This window comes from Platichthys flesus, chromosome 21 (genome assembly GCF_949316205.1).
Source record: "Platichthys flesus chromosome 21, fPlaFle2.1, whole genome shotgun sequence".
In the NCBI taxonomy this organism is placed as follows: Eukaryota; Metazoa; Chordata; class Actinopteri; order Pleuronectiformes; family Pleuronectidae; genus Platichthys; species Platichthys flesus.
In genome coordinates, this window is record NC_084965.1 from 5,490,017 (window position 1) to 5,516,857 (window position 26,841).

The 26,841-nt window shown below is 43.9% G+C and overlaps 2 protein-coding genes across 2 annotated transcripts; both read left to right on the forward strand.

Annotated features, from left to right (window-relative positions):
• Window positions 1–3,768: 3,768 nt before the first annotated feature.
• On the forward strand, window positions 3,769–7,646 carry LOC133932720 (zinc finger protein 397-like). The gene is made up of 4 exons (XM_062379530.1): window positions 3,769–4,212; window positions 5,337–5,564; window positions 5,687–6,106; window positions 6,229–7,646. Exons 1-4 carry the CDS (start codon window positions 3,918–3,920, stop codon window positions 7,212–7,214), a joined length of 1,929 nt encoding a protein of 642 aa, XP_062235514.1. The 5' UTR covers window positions 3,769–3,917; the 3' UTR covers window positions 7,215–7,646.
• Window positions 7,647–9,598: 1,952 nt separating this feature from the next.
• Window positions 9,599–26,763, forward strand: LOC133932975 (tyrosine-protein kinase yes-like). Its single transcript, XM_062379900.1, has 12 exons — window positions 9,599–10,341; window positions 16,633–16,943; window positions 18,094–18,193; window positions 18,468–18,566; window positions 18,828–18,931; window positions 19,491–19,640; window positions 20,176–20,331; window positions 20,744–20,923; window positions 22,093–22,169; window positions 22,873–23,026; window positions 24,046–24,177; window positions 25,256–26,763. The coding sequence occupies exons 2-12, from the start codon at window positions 16,646–16,648 to the stop codon at window positions 25,462–25,464; spliced, it is 1,659 nt and encodes a 552-aa protein (XP_062235884.1). The 5' UTR covers window positions 9,599–10,341; window positions 16,633–16,645; the 3' UTR covers window positions 25,465–26,763.
• Window positions 26,764–26,841: the final 78 nt, after the last annotated feature.

Here is a 26,841-nt window from a genome sequence, read left to right on the forward strand (position 1 = left end):
TTTAATCCAAACCATTCCTTTGTAGCTCTGGCTGTATGTTTAGGGTCATTGTCCTGCTGGAAGATGAACCTCCGCCCCAGTCTCAAGTCTTTTGCAGACTGCATCAGATTTTCTTCAAGGATTTCCCTGTATTTGGCTCCATCCATCTTACCCTCAGTTCTGACCAGTTTGCCTGTAGCTGTTGAAGAGAAGCATCCCCACAGCATGATGCTACCACCACCATGTTTCACTGTTTGGATGGTGTGCTCAGGGCGATGGGCAGTGTTGGGATTCCGCCACACATAGTGTTTTGCATTGACGCCAAAAAGTCCAATTTTGGTCTCATCCGACCAGAGCACCTTCTTCCACAAGCTGGCTGTGAATCCCATGTGGCAAACTCCAAGTGGGATTTATTATGGTTCCCTTTCAACAACGGCTTTCTTCTTGCCACCCTCCTTCCATAAAGGCCAGATTTGTGGAGTATACTACTAATAGTTGTCCTGTAGACAGATTCTCCCACCTCAGCTGTGGATCTCTGCTGCTCCTCGAGAGTAACAATGAGCCTCTTGGTTGCTCCTCTGATATATTTTCTCCTTGTCCGACTCTTCAGTTTGGGTGGACGGCCTCCTCTTGCTAGGTTTGCGGTTGTGCCATATTCTTTCCATTTTCTTATGATGGATTTTATGGTGCTCAGAGAGATGTTCAAAGCTCTGGATATTTTTTTATAACCTAACCCTGCTTCATACTTCTCCACAACTTTATCCCTGACCTGTTTGGTGAGCTACTTGGTCTTCATGATGCTGTTTGTTCAGTAATGATCTCCAACAAACTCTGAGTCCGTCACAGAACAGGTGTATTTATACTGAGATTAAATTGCAGACATGTGGACCCTATTTACTAAGTATGTGACTTGCAAATGTGACTTGTTAAGGCAATTGGTCACACCAGATTGTTTTTAGGGGTTTCACAGTAAAGGGGGTGAATACATATGCACTCAACACTTTTATTTTTATTTGTAAATAAATTTGAAATCCATTTAATATTTTCCCCCACTTCCAAATGATGGACTATTTTGTTTTGGTCCATTACATAAAATCACGATGAAATAAATGTTAATCTGTGGTTATACCATGACAAAATGTAGAAAAGTACACGGGGGTGAATACTTATGCAAGGAACTGTATGAGTCGTCTGGAATGCAGCATTAAACTCACACACAAGGACAGTGAAGCAGCGATGAAACAGCAGGATTGTTCCATTCAGAGACAGCTGTGATGTCCTCAATCTATAAAATTAAGATAAATATTTTGATATGCTTGTGATTTTACTGGGATGATTTGGATCCGTCTGTCAACCTGTGCGATACTGGACTCAGTAGATTACAGATCTATATAAAAAAACAGATCATATGGTAGTGATTCAAAACAAACATTTAATCTAATGAGCCTTTAGCAGGCAAGATCCACATCACTTGACAGATGCAGAGTGCATCTCGCATGCAACGCTTCAAAATGCATGTGCTTGGGCACTTTCAGTGCTGCTTTGCAGTCCTAGCAATAGTAGAAATTGTTTTTGTTTTCATTTTAATATGAAGTTGATCTGAAGTAAGCCCTGGTACAAGTACCTCAAAGTAAAAATGTGGAATATTGCCAAAATGGCCATTAAATGCAAAATGGCGGGCTTCCTGTTGTGTTTTCATAATGCCCTATGAGAAGCTTTTGTTTTTCTGTTTTTCCATTTTATTCCATTATAGATGAAAATTTGTCTCTGGCTCGTACACGTCCACAAATCCCAAAACGCACAACATAACAATTACCTTAAATATGTGTTAATACAAAACGTGGTACCATATTGTGATATATTGCATTTGTATAACACATATGTATCAAACTGAGAAACTTGAAGAAACAATAATGTGACATTTAGTATATTAATATTATTTATTACGAATTACTATATTTTTATATCATCTTTTCCCAAACCCTCTAAGTGGAATCCAATTTTGTTTATGGATGTGCTTCCTCAGCTGCAGTGGCCCGATCGCAACCACCAGGGGGATGTAGAGCTCTGCATTTGTGACGGATGCATTGTGGGTCCTCCTATTTTTCTGAATGAAACTATCCTCCTCCTCCTCCTCCTTCTCCTCTGACCCCATCCCTCCTTTTCAGTGGCGAAACTACCGGGGTGGCAAGGGGTGGCAGCTGCCACCCCCCAAAAAATGCTTGCCACCCCACTTGCCACCCAGGTTGTTAGAAGTGTCTCCAATATACATTTATTGAATGGTATTATATTTTTGCTACTGAAGCTGTTGATCTCATTGGTAACTTGTTTAAGTTTAAGAACTAAAATCTGTATGTCCCCCCTCCCCTGTAAAATGGTTGAGTCCATGAATCCTATTTGCTCTCTTCTCACCGTGCGCATCTGCCGCTTCATTCAAATGAAGACAGAAACGGTTTGAAAGCCAAAGAACTGGAGACAAGCCAACTGTATGCTTGCAGTGATGAAAAAAGGTACAGTACAGCTGAAACTTGAATCAAGAAAATGTGATGGGTGGTCATATGTGATAGACAATTCCGTTGTAATTTCAATCGTTTATTTAATTGCTAGCTTGCAAAAGTCGATAGGACTAGTAGCTAGCTCGCTATACAGCTGCAGTAAAATGTGAGAGGATGACTCGGTTATATGCTATAGACCCTATTGTGTATGTGGTATAAAGGCTGGGACGAATTTCGAATTATAAATATGTTAACTGTTTTCATTAGCGATTGGTATAAATAAATACATATAGACACCAGGCATGTGTGTTTCCAACAATAAAAATACTTGACTTGACTTTGTGTGTGTGATTTGCCACCCTTGAATTTAACTTGCCAACCTTCTGCCACCCCATGTAAAATTTTCTAGAATCGCCACTGCTCCTTTTCTTATTATCTTCTGCCGTCTTAACATCCAGCCTTGTGTATCCAGCTGTTCCCGGATCAGCTGTGACCGGACGGATCCCCAGCTGTGCGGCTCCAGTCCCGCAGGCAGAGAGCAGGCAGAGGCAGGCAGGGTCGGCCATGTTGTTGTGTGGGGGGTGGATGCAAGTTTAGTAGTAGGAAGTGGAGGCTGCACAGAGGAGGAATACTGCAGGATCTCTTCTCCTTCTTCTTTTCATTAATGTCCCGTGTGGTGGCTGTGATGCAGCTGCAGGCCTCCTCTTCCTCCTCTACCTCCTCCCGCTCCTGCTCCTCTTCATCCGTCACCTCTCTGTAACAATGAGTGACTCCTGCATCAGCTCCGACCTCCTCGCACATTGCTTTGATTTAACTTCAGCCCGAAACCCCAGCGCGCATACAGCAACCTCCTCCTCCTCCTCATCCTCCTCCACCGCCGGATGGCCGAAGTGGGGATGAAGGTGGCTCCGTCAGGGCTGGAATAACTCAGATCTCCGTGATTTCACCGGGATCTGACTCGAGGAGAGAAGGAGGAGAGAAGGACGCGGATCCTGTGAAGGTAAAATATCTCAGATTATTAGGCAGGTCTTTGTCAGATATGGATGGGCCCGTCTGACCTGTCAGCAACAAAGAGAAGAATCTGTCTCACTGTGACATAAACCTCACTCACATTCAAAATCCAGTGTGTCTAAAGGTTAAAAAGAAATGTGAGAGAGAAGACAGCATGTGCTCAGGGTCCCGGTGGAATATGAGTGTAGCCATGATATCATTTAAATACTTAGAATTGGACAAGGTCATTATACCACGAGTACAACACAGTATAGTTCTATTACATTAATTAATTAAACATTTCTACTGTGCAGTATAAGTTAGTAGAAATATTATTCCCTCTTCGTCCTCCAGTCCAACAGGGTTCGCTGCTGGCTCGAAGCTCGGAGTCTCTGTTTCCTGTCTCTGGTTGTCTTTGTCCCCTCAGAGACTCAGAGTGCAGAGAGGAGGAACATGTCCGCCGTGGAGCTGCTGCGGGTGTCGGTACATGAGCGGATCAGCGCTGCCGCTGAAGACTTCCTGCTGCAGGTGGAGGAAGGAAGAGGAAAGGCTCGAGTCCCGGAGCTGAGAGCGAAGCTCAACGAGCGGCTAATGGCGGCGGTGGAGCAGATCCTCGCGGGGCTTGAGAAAACCTTGTTAGAGTACGAGGGCCGAGTGGAGCGGGCAGAGCAGTCCGAGCGGGAGATCTGCCGTCAGAGGAGGCTGCTCGATGCCGTGATGCAGCCCAAAGTCTGGCTGCACAGAGCAGGTCAGTCCCTAGAGGAACCGCTAACATGCTAACGGTAGCTAGCATAAGCCCGGGCAGCGGAGTTAACACGTCACTTCCGGTCTCTGTCTGCTGCGCCAGGCTGCTCAACCTCTCACCTGAATAATGAGGAGGATTTGATGCTGTTGTGAACGAGTCTGTGCGGAAAACCTCCTGCTGTGTTGCTCACGGTGTTGTGCAGGTTCACACCGCATGAACTAGTTCAAAGTTCAGTTCATACAAGTTAACATGAATAGTTCACGTTCATAGTTCACCATTTAAATTCTGAACTAGGACATAGTTCAGTTAATTTCATAGTTTAAAGGTGAAGTGTGAAAATGAAAGACTGTTTTTTAAAGAAAAATGTATCCATCACAGCCCCTTGCCTTAAACTGTGATTGATATATTTAAATTCCTAAAAGAAATGTTGTTTTTAATTGTTTATATTATTGTTAATTTTGTCTGCTAATTTATTCATATCCTGCAAACAAAAGGCACAACAAATCATATTGCTATGCCTTGCTATGAAACCAATTATTAGGCTAGACCTTCATTTCTATAATTTAAATGTATAAAATATATGTGTGTATGCGTTGTGTGGGAGCGCGCACACACACAGTCGCCCGCTCCTGGTATTTCATGCTGGGCTGATGCAATGAGGATTTAACAAATTAACGTGATGTTCCCTCACGTCCACGTTCAACATATGAACTGATACGTAAAGTTCACTGTTCGAGGAAAATATACGCGACATGCTCAACACTGCACAGGCGGGCCGAAGAGCTCAGGCGTTTCCAGAGCCGCGGGTTTTACCCACAGGTCTTCTCTGAAAGTAGCTTAACCAACTAACTAACTTCCCCTCGCCCTGTTCTCCTCTGTAAGTGACCTTATTAGTTTATTTGGCGGCAAAATTATTTTTTATATATACCAGAAACCCTTTTTTTTATGCTGCTTCCTTTACAAGCTGCGTCGTAACACCAACTGTAAAATCCCTCAACATCTCTGCATTCTGAATGTGATCCTTCAAAAATCTCAACAGTCGACATTAAATGACACAACACGTCAACAAGTTTTTCAAATCATTTCAGGAAACTCTTAAATGATAAACGTGTGTATTTTGGTTTCAGTGTGTCCTGCAGACATCAAGCAACTGATGGTGATTATAGAAGAGGTTCCCCCTGAGGAGCAGAAAGATAACAGAGCGGACTGTGGAGGACCAGACCCAGCCAGGAACTCAGATCCTGGTGGACGTTTACAACCAGGTCCTGAGGACGAGACTGAAGACTCTTCTGAGACTGAAGACAGTGAGGATGATTGGATGGAGACCAGGGAACCTCAGACTGGTTTGAATACAAGTAATAACAAACAGCCTCAAAGTGATATGTTGACATTAAAACGACACAACACAAGTTTTTCAAAAGACTTCAGGAAACTCTGAAATGATAAACGAGTGTATTTTTTTTTCATTGTCCTACAGACATTCAGCAACTGATGGTGAATAAAGAAGAGGTTCCCCCTGAGGAGCAGCATTGGAGCCCCCTTGTGGACCAGGAGGACCCTGAGCCCCACCACATTCAAGAGGAACAGGAGGAGCCGTGGACCAATCAGGATGGACAGCAGCTTCAAGGACTGGAGGAGGCTGATATCAAGTTCACATTGACTCCTGTCGCTGTGAAGAGTGAAGAAGATGAAGAGAAACTTAAATCGTCAAAGCTTCATCGGAGTGAGACGAAGAAGAATAGAGCGGACTGTGGAGGACCAGACCCAGCCAGGAACTCAGATCCTGGTGGACGTTTACAACCAGGTCCTGAGGACGAGACTGAAGACTCTTCTGAGACTGAAGACAGTGAGGATGATTGGATGGAGACCAGGGAACCTCAGACTGGTTTGAATACAAGTAATAACAAACAGCCTCAAAGTGATATGTTGACATTAAAACGACACAACACAAGTTTTTCAAAAGACTTCAGGAAACTCTGAAATGATAAACGAGTGTATTTTTTTTTCATTGTCCTACAGACATTCAGCAACTGATGGTGAATAAAGAAGAGGTTCCCCCTGAGGAGCAGCATTGGAGCCCCCTTGTGGACCAGGAGGACCCTGAGCCCCACCACATTCAAGAGGAACAGGAGGAGCCGTGGACCAATCAGGATGGACAGCAGCTTCAAGGACTGGAGGAGGCTGATATCAAGTTCACATTGACTCCTGTCGCTGTGAAGAGTGAAGAAGATGAAGAGAAACTTAAATCGTCAAAGCTTCATCGGAGTGAGACGAAGAAGAATAGAGCGGACTGTGGAGGACCAGAACCAGCCAGGAACTCAGGTCCTGATGGACGTTTACAACCAGGTCCTGAGGACAAGACTGAAGACTCTTCTGAGACTGAAGAGAGTGAGGATCATTGGATGGAGACCAGGGAACCTCAGACTGGTTTGAATACAAGAAATAACAAACAGCCTCTAAGTGATATTGGATGTAAGACAGAAAAAAAATCGTTATGTTGCTCTGAGTGTGGTAGAAGATTTAACCAAAGGGGCCATCTAAATATCCATATGAGGATTCATACAGGAGAGAAACCGTTTAGTTGCTCCGAGTGTGGTAAACGATTTAACCATAGGGGCCATCTAAATATCCATATGAGGAGTCATACAGGAGAGAAAACGTTTAGTTGTCATGAGTGTGGTAAACGATTTAACCAAAAGGGTGTTCTAAATATACATAAGAGGATTCATACAGGGGAGAAACCGTTTAGTTGCTCTGAGTGTGGTAAACGATTTAACCAAAAGGGTGTTCTAAATATCCATATGAGGAATCATACAGGAGAGAAACCATTTAGTTGCTCTGACTGTTGTAAAAGATTTAGTCAAAGGTGCGATCTAAATACACATATGAGGAGTCATACAGGAGAGAAACCGTTTAGGTGCTCTGAGTGTGATAAAGGATTTAGTCATAGGGGCAATCTAAATACACATAAGAGGATTCATACGAGAGAGGAACCGTTTTGTTGATCTGAGTGTGGTAAAAGATTAAAGATTCAGTCCTATTGTACAAGACATTTGAGGATTCATAAAGGAGAGAGGCGACACAGTTGCAACCTTTGCAACAAAAGACTTATTAGGATTTATCAACAGATATTCATATTATACATAATCATAGTTCACTGTTTTAAATAGACTTAAAAGTTGTTATGTCCCTATAAAATATAAATCATTGAAAAAAACAAAAGATCTGTGTTGATATATCTTGTTTTTAATGATTTCTACATAATTTCTCTATTTTTCAAAATGTCCTTCATGTTGTTTTATGGTTAAAGTGTGTTCATTGCACAGTATGAATGTGTGTTTTGAACTAGTTTATATCATTAAATAAGTTTGTTTAACACAATGGTTTCTTGGTTCGTGAGATTCAATGACAGTGTATGTTCTCCTTCATGTATTGAATGTGTTTCCAAGAATAAAAGTCTAATAAAAGGATGATGGCGTCGTTGCCCTCCTCCTCTTTGTTTCTGTACGAATGGAGGCTGCACTGGCTCCAGTAGAATTGTCTCATCATGAGACAAATTAATCAGCTTCTCACAATCAGTGAGGTTTGTTCACATTTGACCTGAAGTCGGAACTGGGAATTTTCAGATCAGAATATCTGACATATGCACTCTCATACACATGGACAGTTGAGCAGCGATGACGGAGGAGCCCTCGTTGACATGAATGACAGTAAATGTCAAATATAAGGATTGTTAACTTCAGAGACATCTGTGATGTCTCCGATCTATCACATTTAAGAATTATTTTCATATGCTTGTGTTTGTACTGGGATGGTTTGGCTCCGCCGGTCATCTGTGTGATACTGGACTCAGTAGATCACAGATCTATATAAAACAAAATAGATCATAGAATAGAGATCAAAACAAACAAATTTAATCTAATGAGCAACATCTGAGGTCAGGAAGTTCGGTTTGGCATTGCTCCGCTTGGAAGAAACTATGCCCGAACAGAAGCTGTTCGGACCAATCAGATTGTCAGGGCGGGCTTTATACGATGATGGACAGATGATCAACCATAGATATCTGATCAGCAGTTACGTAATCAACTACGTCATCAAAGAGCGCTTGGGTAGACTTTGTTTTCCACAAACATGCCTGCCGCTGGAGAGCTGAGATATGTACATGCTGCCATTGAGTCTGTTTTAGAAGACATCGGCAGCGCATTCATTTTGAAAGAGAATCAGAGAAACGCGATCAAGGCATTTGTAGATCGAAAAGATGTTTGTGCTGTCCTTCCTACGGGATTTGGAAAAAGTTTAATTGATCAGCTAGCCCCGATGGTCACGAAGAAGATGGGACACGGGAATGTCGCGTTCCAGCCGTGATATTAAGTTCTTACAGGACCAACAAATGCGATACGATTTGTTTGATGTGTTGTGGAGTTGTAATCCTGAACGGAGAACTTGTTCATAGGTGTATTCACCTTAACTGTTTCTCTCAAAATGCTGATCGTGTTGGTAAGTTCTCCGTGTAGCCTTAAATTATTTTTACAACACCGGCAAAAATCGTTTTTACTCATCTTCTTCTTCTAGTTCTGCCAGCGTGCGTGCAGTTGAGTTCTGTTGACAACAACTATGCGTCGCTTTACATACGTCAAATAATTTGTTGCTCTGATTGGTTGTAGGTCTATCCAATTGAGCGAAGAGGCATTTTTTTCCCTGGTTCGATTGAAACACGCCCCCTAATCACAGCCCAATGGAGCAGTATCAGACTCATATTCAGCCTAGAATTATGAATATGACAACGTCAAGCTAACGGGTTGCCGACCCCTGTGTAGAACTGAATTTGTTTGATGTATTGGACACTTTTATGTCTTCTGTGACAGCAGTGTCCATCTCTTATAGCCGTCCTCTGGAAACACTTCCATTGTCATTTTGCCTCCATTTGTCGCACCTTTCTGTAATGTGTTGTGTTGTGAAATTGATGAAGATGTTTTCTAACTTTGTTTGAGTTTTGTCAACTTGCATGTGTTTTCTTAAGTTGCTGTTCTTTGAGCTTTCAGGGCCACCTTAAAGTTGCCACTAAATACAAAATAGCGGGCTTCCTGTTTTGTTTTTCATAATGCCCATTGAGATTTTTTGTTTTTCTGGTTTTCCATTTTATTTCATTATAGTTGAATATTTGTCTCTGGCTCGTACACGTCCACAAGTCCAAAAACGCACAAAATAATAACAGTTACCTTAAATATGTGTTAATACAAAACGTGGTACCATATTGTGATATATTTCATTTGTATGACACTCAATCTTAGAATCTTGAAGAAACAATAATGTGACATTTAGTACATTAATATTATTTAATTCGAATTATTATATTTTGATATCATCTTTTCTGAAACCCTCTAAGTGGAATCCGATTTCCCCCAGCTGCAGTAGCCCGATTGCAACCACCAGGGGGATGTAGAGCTCTGCATTTGTGACTGTGCAGTATGCATTGTGGTTCCTCCTATTTTTCTGCATGAGACCATCCTCCTCCTCCTCTTCCTCTTACTCCTCCTCCTCATCCTTCTCCTCTGACCCCATCCCTCCTTTTCTTCTTATCTTCTGCGGTCTTAACATCAAGCCGTGTGTATCCAGCTGTTCCCGGACCAGCTGTGACCGGACGGATCCCCAGCTGTGCGGCTTCAGTCCCGAAGGCAGAGAGCAGGCAGAGGCAGGCAGGGTCGGCCATGTTGTTGTGTTGGGGGTGGATGCAAGTTTAGTAGTAGGAAGTGGAGGCTGCACAGAGGAGGAATACTGCAGGATCTCTTCTCCTTCTTCTTTTTATTAATGTCCCGTGTGGTGGCTGTGATGCAGCTGCAGGCCTCCTCTTCCTCCTCTACCTCCTCCCGCTCCTGCTCCTCTTCATCCGTCACCTCTCTGGAACAATGAGTGACTCCTGCATCAGCTCCGACCTCCTCGCACACTGCTTTGATTTAACTTCAGCCCGAAACCCCAGCGCGCACACAGCAACCTCCTCCTCCTCTGCCGCCGGATGCACGAAGTGGGGATGAAGGCGGCTCCGTCACGGCTGGAATAACTCCGATCTCCGTTATTTCACCGGGATCTGACTCGAGGAGAGAAGGAGGAGAAAAGGACGCGGATCCTGTGAAGGTAAAAGATTTCAGATTATTAGGCAGGTCTTTGTCAGATAAGGATGGGCCCGTCTGACCTGTCAGCAACAAAGAGAAGAATCTGTCTCACTCTGACATAAACCTCACTCACATTCAAAATCCAGTATGACTAAAGGTTAAAAAGAAATGTGAGAGAGAAGACAGCATGTGCTCAGGGTCCCTGTGGAATATGAGTGTAGCCATGATATCATTTAAATACTTAGAAATAGGACAAGGTCATTATACCATGAGTACATCACAGTACGGTACTATTGCATTGATTAAACATTTTTAATTGCTGATATTAGGTGGTTTGTTGGAAAAGAAATGTTAAAAGTTAAAATTCCTGCAAATAAATAGATATAAATGTTAATATCTGCGTCTTTTTTATATTATAAAATTCTCTGTGTTGTATTTGAAAGTGCAGTTGACTGAAATGAGGCCCAGACAGCAGAGGAGGAATCATGTCAAATATCTAAGTCTGTGTTTGACTCATGCTGATTCAGAGTATATGTGTCAGGAGGAAGAGGATGATGAGGAGGATGATTGTGAGGATGAGGAGGAGGAAACGGAGGAGGAGGTTCAGATCCTTATCTGTGATGCTGTCAGTTTGTCTGAACTCAAACTCATGATGAAACTGATGATTCACAGTTTGTGTGTGTGTGTGTGTGTGTGTGTGTGTGTGTGAGTGTGTGTGATGATTTATTATTATTTTACTGTCGTTTCACTTTGAAGGCAGGACCAGGGACTCGTCTGCCTCACCCACAGGTTTTTTAAGCAGCTCTGCAGTCAGCTCACTGACACTCACAGGAAAACTTATCTATCTATCTATCTATTTATATCTATCTATCTATCTATCTATCTATCTATCTATCTGTCTATCTATCTATCTATCTATCTATCTATCTATCTAACCATATATCTATCTATCTATCTATCTATCTATCTATCTAACCATATATTCATCTATCTATCTATCTATCTATCTATCTATCTATCTGTCTGTCTGTCTGTCTGTCTGTCTGTCTGTCTGTCTGTCTGTCTGTCTGTCTATCCATCAACCTACCTATCCACCTATCCAACTATCCACCTATCCAACTATCCACCTATCCACTTATCTATCTATTCATCCATCTATTCATCCATATAGGTTCTGTTTCATTGACTTGACTCCAGCTCCCACAAACTGCTGCAGAGTCTCCAAATAATCTCACATTTTAGTTGAATTAGATTTCTTGCCACAGAAAACCTCCCAGTCTTTTTACACAGTCACTCTGTTACATGTCGACACTTCAAACACTCGGCCCACTTGACAAATGGCTGATCGCAGACACACTCCGATTCCCAAAATAGCTCACGTTCGGCCATCGCTCAGGTGCCAGTGTTCAGGCTCTCAAAAGAGTCGCTTGCAGCAGAAAACCCTGTGAAGTCTGGCAGCACAATAACTCACAACCAAACGCTGTTCACTGAGGTTCAGTGAAGAGATTTTACTACACACCATCTTGTCAAGTTTAGTAAAAAATGAGTGGAGTCATATTAAGTTGAAAATCCGACAGAGCTTTTCCCTCTGGGCTGGCGCTGGTAAATAGAGCTGAGGGACAAGGCTCCTTTCCTTCCAATAAAAACAGTCAAGAGCTCTCAAGTCTCTGCGTTCATTTCCCAAAGAACACCTCCAGGCTGTGTTTACTATTTCTCAAATCAAACTTTACAAGTCTTGTCTTGCCCTCGTCTACATGGGAGTGCTCTTGCAGCAGGACGCTACACCCGGAGCTGTGTAAATCTCATTTATGGAGGTTTTCTCCTGACACGTTGAGGCTTCACATCCATCTCGTGGAATGACGTTACTCCACACCCCACTTTTTAACTCTTTGGCATCAGAGGAATGCGGTGGATGGTGGAAGGCAGCGTCTGTTGCAGATCTGAAGCCCAGTAAAGCTCCGGAGGCCCTCCCCCGTCCAGCAGCTGTCCAACGAGACGCTGGCCAGGGTTTTCACTTCGACCGCTGGCTGACGGATGGAGCTACTCCTCTGCCGTCGTATCCCTCAGCTCGGCTGTCTGACTCTTAGCCAAATGTCAACTTCATTAGAGTCTAGATCATCTCAACCTCAAGGGAGCGGAGGCTGTTTGATCCAGCAAGATGCTAAAAAGACCGAATATATATTTTAGAATAATTGGCTCAGTTCATTTAAAATGCAGGCTATGCTTTTTTTTTTAAATATGCTTTAAAGCCTCACATCTAAAATAAGGATGATATGAAATACATCAGTCAGATTGCAAATTATGAACGAGATACCAGAGAGTGTATAGTTCTCTAGTTTGCATCTTGCACAGGAACTTTACCTGTTTGATTCCATCATGTTAATAATTCATAAATAATTTGTGTCCAGACGTGCACTCCTGAGGATGTCCATTGAATGGGGTCCGGACTTTCTCTGGTGTTTTCATTTCAAACACCCTTTTTGTCATTTTTGCGTCTGTCGCTTTTAAGAAACGACATCACCCCCGCTCCACTCTGTGAATCCTGCGGAGGATCTCCTGCTGTGTTCTCACATGGGCTCCTCCGGACTCCCTGCGGAGTATTAACCAAGGGACCGGCTGGAGAAAGTCGGTCGACGGTCTGGAGGCCTTCTCACACGCAGCCCCTCCAGAGAAAGTCTTGAGGTTCTATGGAATTCAGTGCACGTCTGAATGCAGCTTTAATGTTTGAGTGTGAGGAGCATATCCCAAGTTGAGGGTTCATGCCAGGTTAGGCTAGACGTGTTTTCTAGAATACTCGTCAGAAAAACCGAAACTCAGTCTCCATGTTTGTTTTCAGCTACCAGGTGGCCTGGCTTTCGTGTTTCAAGCAGGTGACAGGACGTAACTGCCCTGCTGAAGTGTCCTTGAGCAAGGACCTGAACCCCCACCACCTATCAGTTCTACAGTAGCATACAGAGCAGTCTGACCTCACTGGAAGAGGAATACTAAACGAAGATAAAGTCTGTGGCACGGAAAACCAAAGAGAGAGAAATGATTTTCAAGGTCTTTATTTCGGTTTCAATGAATAAATAAGTCCCACACACAGAGAGAATCATTGCAGCTCTTTGTTTTATAGATTTCACAGTCGAGTCAGATGAAAAATGGGAGACGTTTGCCTTCAGCGGATCATTTCAGTCTGCACCAATGTACAAAGCTGTGATTGACAAGTCGCCTTGTCCTCATTTCACCTGTATATCTGCAGACAGCAGCACCGCGTCGACCCAAATTAGATTCAGGACGGAGCTTCTGTATACTGTACGTGTGTGTGTTTGTGATTTGTGTGTCTGTAAACTTCTTCCTCTCATTGTGTCTCCATAGCTCTCGCTCGTGTAGCTGGGAGCTCTCTGGTGTTTCCGTGCCGTTGTAGGTCACGTCGTCTTCCTCGGGGCAGGGGATGGGATGTTGTCAGCCATTACAATAAGTTGCTATAAATAGCAAGCGACGGACGAGTTTTCCTTCTGGTGCCGTGTGTTGTTCAGGAATGATCTTGTGGAGAGACTCTTAAACATCGACACTTCTGCGTCTCATCTGCTCTGTAGACGATGCCCATGGTGTCATTTTGTGATGTCCGACTGAATAAACCAACATGGTGTTGATAGACGGCTAGCCGAGCTGATTCAGAGGCTCAGGACAAAGCCAGTCATCAGTGTCTCATCACTGCCGAGGGTCCTTGACAGCTGATCTAGTGTTTGTGCTTTTCACATGAAGGTCACTTCACGCTGTGTGGCTGGAGTCCGGGGTCGACGACGTTACAGCTCCAGGTCCCGATGGTCGCTCCTTTTTATTTGCTCTCTGTTATTATCCTCTTAAATTCTGTAAATCCTCCCAGTAGTTTAAGCTGGCACGTCTGCCTCATCATCACCGCCACCACCCACCCCCCACCCCCCATTCAACCAACCTGCTGTCTCTTTTTGTTTCTTACTCTCTGTGAAGTCGATCTAAATCTTGTCTTTATGCCTCTGGTGGAGATTTTATCTGATTTATTATTTTTGCTCTGCAGTGAGTCATTTATCACTTTGGATTTATTGGTATAAAAAGTATAGTTTTAATTTAATCAGAGAAAATGTATTTAATTTCCTCGGTGAGTATGGTGAACCAAGTATCATATGTATTTGTACTTTGGGTAGACAGGGAACACCAGCATGTGTCTGCTACAGTAAATGACAAAATAATAATGAAATGTCACTTTTTAACATCTTACACACAGAACAAAATATAACCATCCGTTAGGCCCTTTAATCCTGTGGCAGCGTGGTGGTTCGGGCTAATTGCTAACATCAGTATACTGTAGTGCTCACCCTTGTAGATTTGCGTGTTAGCTCCATAATTTCAAGTCAGTTTTTCTGCATTTATGATCATTTTAGAAGAGTGATGTCACTTTCAAGAGATGCCTGATGTCTCAGTTTTGGACGGGAAAATCGTCTTCAGTCGAAAGTGCAAGTATTCCTGGGACAGCGGCCAGCGTTTTTATGGTGTGGTAAGTTCACTGCTGACCCGACGAGCCAGACTCTCATCTGTCTGATGATGAAACGCGAGCCAGCCATCGCTGACCAGGCTGCCGAGCGAGGCCGTCTTTTTCTCCTCCTTCTTTCCAACATTCTCCAAAAACATTGGCTCCACATCTAACGTCTGACATTGGATTTACTGGCGAGTTCCTTTGGAGCACTTTTTAAAGAAATCGGTTTTATTTTGACACATCTCCAGTGACGGATCACCTCATAAAATGGCTTTGAGTAAACGACCAGTGCCCGGCACGAGCTGCAACCTGCAGTGCGACCGCTTGCACCGCTTTATTTGAGCAAAGTGTTCTGAATCTTTGGAAAGCCTCTGTGGTTTGCCCTCATTCCCTTGATTTCCTTGGCAGTTCCGCGGGAGAACTCGATGAACTCTCGATTACGCCCCCCCCCCCCCCCCCCCTCTCTCCCCTCCCACCTCCAACATCAAGGCCGCTGTTCCAAAATCTGTGAAAGATGTATAACAGCTCCAGCAGCTCGTATATTCTTCGACCGATGTGTGATTGTGACCCTGTAGCGGCTGCCTTTGTCACGCCTGTCACCAGCTGTGCTGCGATGCTGCTCGGTAGCACCGAGTTTGGGCCCGTTTCAACATCTTCTCTCCTCTGAATGAAAAACACACAAGTCTTGTCGTTTTTGTCAGCGGCAATTAACCGAGTCCAACTTCCTGGAGTCGCGGCGGATTTTAATGAATGAGACCATTTGGATCTAGTTGGGCTCAGACGTCTTCAGGAGCGCGTCTGATTGTCTCCACATTTTCCAGACTTTCACCTCGCAGCGGAATGCCTCAGCGACTAACTCGTGTTAGAGGAGAGAAATGAGGACCACGCAGACGGAGCCAAGACTGTGTTTTAAAATTAAGATCTGGATGTGTTATGAGACACTGGGCCCCTGGGTGCAGACACATAAAAGGCCCCTAAGCCGCCTGAAGTACAAACTACAGCAAACAATGGAGCCGTAGTGTTTGTAGTCTTTTTGCGTCTGTTCGTAGTTGTTTTGAGTCTCTTTTTTGGGATCTTTTGGTCAATCTGCATCTGTTTGGCTTTATAGTTGTATTATTTATTACTGCAGTTATGTTAAGTATTTTAACAGTTTTGAGGTAGTTTATGGTTGTTTTTAGTCTTTGCATGATCATTTTAGAACGCCTGTGGCCCAGGGGCCCCCTGACCCCTTTAACCACTGGACCTAAGCCTAGTAGGCCCATGTAGTTGGGCCCAAAAAAGGGATGTTTGATTTACAATGAGGCAAAAGATGTGGTACACATCACTTATACTGGAGCGACTTCCTTTTCTTCTCCATGTCACGGAAGAATAGCCTCGGATTGGCTTTAACCTGTCACTTGTATGTAACAATTAAGAAATCTCTTCATAGAACTATGGTTCAATAGATCGTGACAATTTAAACGCATAATCAGCTTTTTCAGCATACCTCAAAACATGCACACAATTTAATCTACATGGCCACGTTTGACTGGTGAGAGACTGAAAGCGGCTTTAGCCTTTACCCATATGTCCCAGTTAGCACATGGCTTACAGTCTTACCGCTCGCAACAACAACAACAAAGTGATTCACATGATAATATCATTAAATTTTCATTTCATGACTCATGCTCCCGAGCCTTATGTTGCAGTCATTAATCCTGCTCCCTTGGCCTGTCACTTCACTTTGCATCATAAAGGCGAGGGATGAGTGGGATGCTGTTTTTATCTCCTTCAATCTGCTTGCATTAAAATCCAGGGCTTTGTGTTCCCTCTGTCCAGGAAGGGCGAGACGATGGGCTGCGTTAAAAGCAAAGAGGACAAAGGAGCCGCGATGAAGTACCAGCCGGACAATTCTCTGGTGTCGGACCCCAACCTCGCCGCCACCACGCCTCACATAGGTCACTACGGGCCGGATCCCACCCAGCTGCAGCAGAATCAGCCTCCCACAGCCACGTCTGGCTCCGGGGCTGCGAATTTTAACCACACCCTCACGCCGTTTGGTGGATCCTCAGCTGCCATCACTCCCTTCGGGGGGATGTCGTCTTCCTTCACTGGTCCCGTGTCCAATTCCTTCTCTGGTGGTGTTCCCAGTGAGTAGGGTTTTATTTGAATGGAACTGCTTCAGTGAATTTCTTCCAATTTGGCACAGACATGAAATGATTTGGCTGTGGAGGTCAAAGGTCAAGGTCATTGTGACCTCACGTCCAGGCCATTATTCTGAAAGTGATGCATTAGACACACCTTGAGAGAATTTCATTACATCCGGTACAAATGTCCACTTGGACTTAAGGATGAACTGATAACAATGTGGACGTGGATGTAAACTGCAGCTTTACTTAATTCTACCATATTCTTCCCAGTGGAACTAATGGGAATCAATGGCCTCCTGAAGGGCAGGAAATTCACATTAAAAAACGTAAATCACCACAATATGATCAAACAATATTCAGCATTAAGTTAAATGATTTGTGTTTTCTTATCTGACATGTGGACGTCGCGGCTAATGCCACAGTGGTTGTTATTTCCACCGGCGTTGCTTTTGTCGGCTCCAACACAGGAGCTGCTATCAGCGGTGATCAACGTGTCTGAGCAGGTTACAGCGATCCTGATCAGACCCAGATTGAACCCTCCTGTTTAGGTGGGATTTAGGCTGTAATCCTCCTCCACGATGGATTATCTGCTCTCAGGGGGGGGGGGGGGAGGAGTGAAGGTGGCACTGCCATGGTATTTGCTTTCTGCAGGAGATAATTGGATTAGTGTTGACAGCATTGTTGTCAGTGGTGGGTACATGACCGTCATCTGTCCGGGCATGTGGCCGCACAGTCGGCAGAACGGGCCCGGCACAGAAAGATTAGTCGATTTACACTGTGATTTTTATATGTACTGTTTAATTTGAGCTTTTGTGCAAATAAGTCACTTTATACTTAAATTCACCTGAAAGGATTTAGATGAGGAAAGTGAGGGAGACGATGCTGACTTCTCTTTGTCATTGCTCGTCTTTGCAGAGTCTGAGTCAGAGTCGTATTTCCTCGCCGGAGACGCACTCACGTAATAAAACAAGAGCTGGAGAAAATCGATGCACTATCAGCTCTCAGACCTCGGCGAGACAGATTAATGTCCTCAAATTGGTCTTTAAACAGGCACACGGGCAAACAAGCCGGCTGCTCTACCTGCATCATCGTCTGCTAATGCGTGTGTGCGCTTGTTTTTTTCATCATCCGTGTCCTTGTGGTTTTTCAGGTGGCGTCACGTTCTTTGTGGCCCTGTACGACTATGAAGCCAGAACCTCCGATGATCTCACGTTCAAAAAGGGAGATCGCTTCCAGATCATCAACAACACGTAAGAATCTCTCCCGTGGACATTTTTGCAGAATATGAAAGATAAAATAAAAAAGCTGAAAAGACGGTTGGGGTTTGAACATATATATATAACACAGTGACAGCTCGAACCGCTTCCCTGATCCACAAAGGTGTATAAAGTCCGTATCATTTAACACCTGGCTCAACATTGACTGTTAACCACCATTTACCAATGTTCATCCGCTGTATCACCCGTGAAAGTTGTTATGTAAGTACCAGACATCGTTCATCCCTCCTCTGTCGTTGTCCTGCAGGGAGGGAGACTGGTGGGAGGCTCGCTCCATCAACACGGGGAAGAACGGCTACATCCCGAGCAATTACGTGGCCCCCGCCGACTCCATCCAGGCCGAAGAGTAAGGCCTTGATGCTGCTTCTTATAACCTTGTTACTCCATTTACGGCCAGCGCACCGGCAGCCTAATGGCACTAGCATGATCTCATCTCACATGGCTTGCATCAGAGAACACAGGCCCGACGTTAACAGCTTCACAGCCTGGGAGAAGCCTCGTAATGTGATTTCGATGCTCTCCGCCAGGAGAGTTAGTTCATGTGTCACTGATTCTCAACAGAAAGCTCCTCAGTCCACAGCTGCCTTTCTCTGGTGTATTTCTACAGGTGGTATTTTGGCAAAATGGGACGCAAAGATGCAGAGAGGCTGCTGCTGAACACGGGGAACCACAGAGGAACTTTCCTGGTACGAGAAAGTGAAACTACTAAAGGTGACGACTCCTCCTTTTGTTAAGTTGTTTTCTCTCCTCCTGAAGCTTAAGTCCTGACGTTAGCCTGTTAAGAGTCCGAGCTCTGTGAGGCTGAGATGAACACGTCTGTTTCTGCGATTAAAAATCAAAGGTTGCACATTGTGTACTAAACCTAAATGAGGAAGGAGACTACAGTGCCAACCAATCAGTCAAACCAATCAACCATTCAAACAAACTAATTAACCAAATATTGTGTAACAGACGAGGTACACTCATACTTTTCTGTTAAATATACAATATCTTGTAAAAACAAAATGGGAATTGTGTTGCTAGAACAACTACAGCTTCTCTATATTGTACAACTTATATATGCTGACATTGCTATGTTTAAACCAACCAGTCCAAACAACCACACTCACACAGATGAGATACTCCCATGTACCTTAATCAAACACATGATATAAATAAAAGAAACTTGGGAATTTGCTGTTTACTCTAAACGTCCAGGCTTAATGCAGCACAGTTGAATCACTGACACTCGTGTTTAGAGGATAAAGAACATTTCTCTTCCCTCCCTCAGGCGCTTATTCTCTCTCTATACGAGACTGGGACGAAGCCAAAGGAGACAACGTAAAACACTACAAGATCCGCAAGCTCGACAACGGGGGATACTACATCACCACACGGGCACAGTTTGACACGCTGCAGAAGCTTGTCAAACACTACACAGGTACGTGCTCGCCCTCACGCTCGGTTTCCTCTCTTCTCTCATTCATTATTTATCATAGTCTTTCATCGCACCTCCAGGAATTGTCCTGGAAATTACCCACAGTCACACCATGCAGTTTGCTGCGCTTCCAACAATGGCGCCCCAGAGTGTCACCAAGGGAGATGAATTGCTTTTCATTTTAATAACAATTGATGATGCGTTTTACGATTTGCAGCCTCCCACCTCCCGCCTTTGGCCTGGGGAGCTGTGAGGTTAAATCGCTGTGATCCCACTTCATTTCAAAGTGGCTCTGGAGAGGGTTTGGGTGTGTTTAAAACTTAATCTCATTTATTTTTCATCACAGTTAGTGTAAGGGCGTCGAAATGCATCAACATCAAACGGAATGAATCTAACGTGAAAAAGGGACCGGCTTTGAAACGCTGGTTCAGAGGCTCGTGGGTGGGTGTATATGTGTGTGTGTGTGTGTGTGTGTGTGTGTGTGTCGCCGCTGGGTGTAATGTAACGTTCTTCATCTCCGTGTCTCACTTCGTCACAGAGCACGCCGACGGGCTCTGCCACAAGCTGACCACGGTCTGCCCCACGGTCAAGCCTCAGACGCAGGGGCTGGCGAAGGACGCCTGGGAGATTCCCCGGGAGTCCCTGCGGCTGGAGCTCAAGCTGGGCCAGGGCTGCTTCGGAGAGGTCTGGATGGGTAAGAACGACACACATGTTCCCAAAGTGCTTTCCTAACATCATAGATATTTTATTATCCACTGGTGATAAGATGTAGGGCAAACACAGGATCAGACGCCGTGTGCATGAATCAAACAAAACATTTATAGTTTATATTTATCCTGTCTATTTTTGTCCAAACTGGAGAATTGTCCACTTCCTGCAGCGGCTTCCTCTGTTTATCTCCGGCCATCGTCTCAGCTGCAGCCAAATGTATCTGTCCCTCGTTGAACTGACTCATCCCAGGGATGTTTTTTTTTACGAGACGTTCACACATGGCAGCACACGTCTGTGCAATTACAAGAGCTAATTGATGATATTGTCTCGCTCCCAGACCATTACCAGCGCTGATACCCCTGTGATCTGTGGGCTCTGTCCTCTCCCTGCTGCAGGCACGTGGAACGGCACCACCAAGGTGGCCATTAAGACGCTGAAGACGGGAACCATGTCGCCCGAGGCCTTCCTCCAGGAGGCTCAGATCATGAAGAAGCTCCGGCACGACAAGCTGGTGCCTCTCTACGCGGTGGTGTCGGAGGAGCCCATCTACATCGTCACGGAGTACATGGCCAAAGGTGAACACACATGCCTGAAAGAAATCCAATTTAAAAACAGAAGCTGCAGGCTGGTTTATTTGATTAGTTCGTTTCTAAGAATCTCTTTTCCTGGAGAAAATCTAAACTCAGCTGTTTCCTGTTGAGCTGTTTTTAAACGTGAACCAATGAGAGTTTGGTTCTGCACAATTTCCGGAGTTTGTCTTTCGCATTTGAAAAACACGGCAGCATGAAGATTTCTTATTCGGGGGGGGGCACCTTGATGATCTTATCTCGTCTTTCTTTCCACCTCTTTTTCATCCTGGGCTATTTGGATTGTTTTAGTTTCGTGTCTCTCGTATGTTAGAAACGTCATCGACATGGCCCCCTGCACGCTGTGAAACACTCTCTCGCTCTATTCCCACGTGGGGTCACTCTGACATTTCACCAGGGGGCCGACAGGACAAGTTCCCCGGAGAACGTTCGAAGCAACTGACTCGGACATTTGCGTTGTCACATGACAGCCCCTCCGGAAAAAGCAGCTTTACATGAAACTGATGAGGTCTATTTTTAAACAAAAGGCATAACAACATCAAGCAACTGAACCCATGGAACTCTCAGCAGTGATGTCTTATACGTGCGTGCTCATCTCCTTAAGGCAACAAATTTAAATTTGATGGACGTTTTTAATTAATTTGCAGCATGGATTGAAAGTCCCTGAAAGTCCCCTGTGGTTCCTCGAGGCCTGAATCCACGATGGTTAATTGAAAACTGCAGCAGTAGTTTTCATGTGGGAGGAATGTCTTCAGCTGCAATGCGTGCTTTTCTCTTCTTCAGGGTTTTATGGGGAATTAGATTTATGTGTTTGTAAATGTTAACTCTATGACATATGACTCTGCCTGTGTGTGTGTGAGAGAGAAGGCATGTCTAAGTGCGTTCAGTTTGTTGATCCATTCTATGTTTTAAGCTCACAGAGCAACTCCTGCTCTGTTTTCTATGAGAAATATTGATTGAAATATTGATTATGAATCAGAGTCAAGCTCAGTTTAATATTCAGTTCAACTCCCTAAGCAGGTGTGATAAGGATCCAGGGAAATATTGAAATATTTAACATTTCATATCGCAGTAAATTGTTATGCAGCTCACTCACAGTTCACTCCTGATCATGGCTCAATCGCATTTATGACTTCTCTCTTTTCCTGTTTTCACAGGAAGCTTGCTCGACTTCCTCAAAGAGGGTGATGGAAAATTCCTGAAGCTCGTCCTGCTGGTGGACATGGCTGCAAAGGTGAGACGAACAAAACACACCTGCATTCTTATGCTTCCACGCCGGCAACACACGTTGTCCATTAATCCGTCCACTGGATATTGATACGACTCAATATCTCAAGAACACCTTGACCTCAGAAAGCAAATGTTTTGTCTTGTGAACACAAAATCTCAGGAACGCCTTGAGGGAATTTCTTCCAATTTGGTCCAAATGTTCACTTGCACTCAAAGATGAACTGATTCGTATTTGTTGGTTGAAAGTCACGGTCACAGTTGCCCCACTAAATATATTTTTGGCCTTTCGAACATTTACAGTATATCTCAAGTCTGCCTTCAGGGAATTTCTTCACATTTTGTTGTCACTTGATCTCAAAGAGGAAGTAATTAGATTTGAGTGGTCGTGGTTACCTCATATAAGGTCGACTGAAACTGCACTGATTGAGTCATACAACCACAGTTTGGTTTCACAAGTGCACAAATTGCGTGGAGTTCATTCACTCTGTTAAGTTTAGAGTTCTATTTTAAGCCTCAGGTTTTAAAAAAAGAACAATAGCCTGAGGCGAGCATGTGTTCCTCTCCCGGATTTGGCCCAGTTTGTGTTCGTTCTCTGACTTTTACGCTTCTTTTTATGTCTGGAGGGGGAAAAAGGAGGGCTTGATGTATGAGTGTGAGAAGCTAAAAATGATTTGGTGGTGAAACGCTGTCTAACTGTTTGTTCTTAGATCGCTGACGGCATGGCTTTCATCGAGAGAATGAACTACATCCACAGGGACCTGCGCGCCGCCAACATCCTCGTGGGCGACAACCTGGCGTGCAAAATCGCCGACTTCGGCCTGGCCAGGTTGATAGAGGACAACGAGTACACAGCACGGCAAGGTTGGTACTCACACACTCCCACAGAGTCACGGGTGAACGAGGGGTCAAGGTAGAGATGGACCGAGCGGCGACCTCACAGCAAGGACGACTCCCTGTTGTCTCCTATCATGGTGTATTAAGGTTAATGGAGGAAACCAGATGCTCCTGGTTCCTGTCATTAGTTGCACTTTTTACACGCTGGGCGAAGTGTCCGCTTCTTAAAGGGCTGCTTCACCAAACTCTCACTCTGTGTTATCTGCACACAATTTGAGTTTTCTGTGCTCATGCTTTGAAATTTTATATTTTTCTTTTTGATTTTGATTCACATTTAAAAGCACAAAATCACAATCTAGTTTGTCTCAAAGTCAAACATGCCTCCAAAAACTCTTTAAAACACCAATTGAGACGTATTTTTCTGAATCGACTGTAAACACGGCCAAAAACATTCAAAATAAGTCCAGATTTTTAAATATCCAAAGTCTAAATATTGTCATATTCTGAATATGATTATTAATATAAAGTTGAACATGTTTTCCATCTTAGCTTGGCGTGTTCACCTCAGTCACCCAGCAGCTGCTCAGTAATGATTATTTATGATATGATATGATGTTCGGCTGAAACTGACTTCCTGGTGGCAGGAAAACAAATTCTGGTGTTTGAAAAGTTGAATTTGAAAATGTGACCTTAAACGTTTTCCTTTTTTAGAAAAAATTGTCCCTGCGACATAAGTCGGAATCATGAAGAGGTGAACAAAAATCTACTGCTTATATCAGAATAAGAAAGGCTGTGGCAGAAAAGCCTCTTGAAGTTGAGCAGGCTTTTTTGCTCATTAATTAAATCCAAAAGATGTTAGATCCATTAAGACTTTTCTGTGAAGTGTGTATAAACCAGAGTGATGGACTCATCAGGGAAACTCTTCATCATGTAGCTGAGGCTCATGCGGCCTTTGTGGTTTCCTCTAAATTAAACCAGAAGTGAGCACATGCGCCCTCTAGTGGGGGATCACCTGACCTCTTTCCTCTCCACCCCCACACACACAGGAGCCAAATTCCCTATTAAATGGACGGCGCCTGAGGCTGCGCTCTACGGACGCTTCACCATCAAGTCAGATGTCTGGTCCTTCGGCATCTTACTCACCGAGCTTGTCACCAAAGGCAGAGTTCCCTACCCAGGTAAAAACACACACTTACACACACACACACACAAAATGATACTCCTGCCGGGAAATCATGGCATCGGAGGGCGGTGAATCACAGCCGTTGTTATCTGGTTTCACGACGTCAAGCTTGCGTGTTTGTTAATGTCAGAGGATGAAGTAAAGCTCACTGACATTGTCTGTGCTGGTTGTTTATGCCTCTGCAGGGGTAAAACTGACATCCACACACACACACACACACACTAATACCCTCCCTCACACACACACACACACACTTTGAGATTAGATGAGACCATCTGTCGGGGGAACGATCAGGAGATTGAACACCACTCTTTTTTTTTATAACCATCTGCCAGACTGACTCGGCCCCGGGCAGCCGGGCCTGCAGTGTTCTGCACTCCTTCCACTCGACTCCGTATCTGAGACCATTAGTAGATTAGTCCACTGGCAGCAAGTAATGACAACAATTTGTATAATTGATTAAAAGAATATGGTATAAGGAATTGGCATAAGTACATGATGTAAGGAGGGAAACAGATAGACATGGCCCCATTAGCATCTCTAAAGCTCACTCATTTGTACATTATATTTGTTATATTATGTAATATGTTTAGTTTGTTTAATCAAATTAAAACATAACTGTAAAAACTACAATTAACTTAAGGGGACATGTCGTCCATATTAAGTGTGTGGTTTTGTACATTTGGGCTGCACCACTGGAAAGAGCCAGGCTAGCTGTTTCCCTCTGTTTCCATTAATTATGCTGAGCTAGGCTAACATCCCCCTGGTCTATTGCTTCATATTTAGTCTTTGTGGATTGGTGTTAATCTTCTCATCTAACTCTCAGCAGGATAGCAAATAACAATTTAGCCAAACAAAAAACAGCCCTTTACTGGTTTGAGCCTCTTAAATGTGGGAAATCTCCACTTTAATCTTTCTGCACATCATTGAAAACTCAAGTCTTTAGGTTGAGACGACAGAAAGGATTGTGTTTAGGCCTTTGTGTTTGCGATTGTGAGAATTTAAATTGTGCACTCTGGAAAACATATTCTGTCAATTTAAAATACTCCAACGTCCCCCCCCCCTCCCCTCAGGTATGGTGAACCGGGAGGTGCTGGAGCAGGTGGAGCGGGGCTACCGCATGCCCTGCCCCCAGGGGTGCCCCGAGTCGCTGCACGAGCTGATGAAGGTCTGCTGGAAGAAGGACCCGGACGAGAGGCCCACGTTCGAGTACCTGCAGTCGTTCCTGGAGGATTACTTCACCGCCACGGAGCCACAGTATCAGCCGGGGGAGAACCTATAGCCTGGGAGGAGCCGGGAGCACACACTGCTGACTCTGATGGGAAGTCGACTGGAATGATCAGTCACATCAACCACTGCTCCACTGCTCCACCCTCCCCTTCTTTTTAAAATCCTGCACCCAAACAATTTTTCATATTGTTTTGTTTTCAGCCATGGTACTGGAGTCTTGGGGAATTTGTGGATTTTCCATGCAGATTTATTCATTGTGTATAAATTGGACAAACATCTCTATCAGCTTGGTTTTACATATACACGCAGCTCATGAATAGTTTTGTGTCGCTGTGAAATAAGCTGTGATAATGCCTCATAAAAAAACATATTATTGAAAGTAATGCGCTCCAATTTCCTCCAGATTACAGCCCCTGTGGTGGATTAGTTCACGAGGCATTAAGTCGATTAATTATTGACGGGGATCATATGAATGAGAAGCTCTCCGGGGAGTCGATGGTCATTATCACAGACCATTTGACAGCGATTATCTAAGAAGCCAATTCCACACAGCTGAACTTTATCTATATTTCATTCATTACAGTGCAATTTCCTTTTTTTTATTCTTTTTTATTTTAATGCCGAGAGGAAGACGGACTCCTATCCTCTCTGGGCTTCTACTATTTTTATTTTTTAATGTCATGTTCCCTTAAGAGTTGATCCTATCATGTGGACATGTTTTTATAGCTTCATTTGAAGTTTTCCCCTTAAATGTCCATCATCATCATCATCATCATCATCATGATCATCCTCATCATCATCAGCGTGCAGAAACACACTTTGTTGTTGTATAATCTTGCTGTGACGACCACAGGGACCCGCTTACATAAGAACAGTCTGTGAAATGTGTCGCCGGGTTCGGGATTTACCGCAGAAGAACCAGTTGAACAGTAATGAAACTCGTGGACTTTCGCTCACATGTGAAAGCAGCCGAGCACGTTGGAGGATTTCATCGACTACAGACCTGTTTGTCTTTTTCCTGTCGGTGACGAACATGAAAACAAAAGAACAAAACTCCAAATAAGCTGGAAACAGACGTTTGATTTTCTACAATGTGATGCTGAAGAACTTTTCACGTATCCTGCAGAAACGATTTGTACGGCAGTGATGTTTTTTCTTTTCGTATATAGTGATTTCCTCTTTGCATTTTGATCCTGTATTTACTCATCAGGACAGTATTATGATATAACAATGACAACTGAGCTTGTACAAAAGGGCTTTGTATATTACAAAAAGAAAATCCTCATTTTATATTATCTTTATGGTTATTAATATTCATGTTAATACAAAATAAATAAGATTGTGTATTATATCAGGGAGGGAGGGAGGGAGGGAGAGTGATGTGGGGAATTTGTACAATAAAAACGTTGATTTCTCATTTGGCTTGTTA

Excerpts from the sequence above, each read along its gene's own strand:
- LOC133932720 (XM_062379530.1), top strand. The coding sequence starts at position 3,918 with ATGTCCGCCGTGGAGCTGCTGCGGGTGTCGGTACATGAGCGGATCAGC. Across the intron at positions 4,213-5,336 it reads AGTCTGGCTGCACAGAGCAG|TGTGTCCTGCAGACATCAAG; the intron begins GTCAGTCCCTAG and ends TTTTGGTTTCAG. Across the intron at positions 5,565-5,686 it reads TCAGACTGGTTTGAATACAA|ACATTCAGCAACTGATGGTG; the intron begins GTAATAACAAAC and ends ATTGTCCTACAG.
- LOC133932975 (XM_062379900.1), top strand. The coding sequence starts at position 16,646 with ATGGGCTGCGTTAAAAGCAAAGAGGACAAAGGAGCCGCGATGAAGTAC. Across the intron at positions 20,332-20,743 it reads CTTCGGAGAGGTCTGGATGG|GCACGTGGAACGGCACCACC; the intron begins GTAAGAACGACA and ends TCCCTGCTGCAG. Across the intron at positions 20,924-22,092 it reads CACGGAGTACATGGCCAAAG|GAAGCTTGCTCGACTTCCTC; the intron begins GTGAACACACAT and ends CTGTTTTCACAG.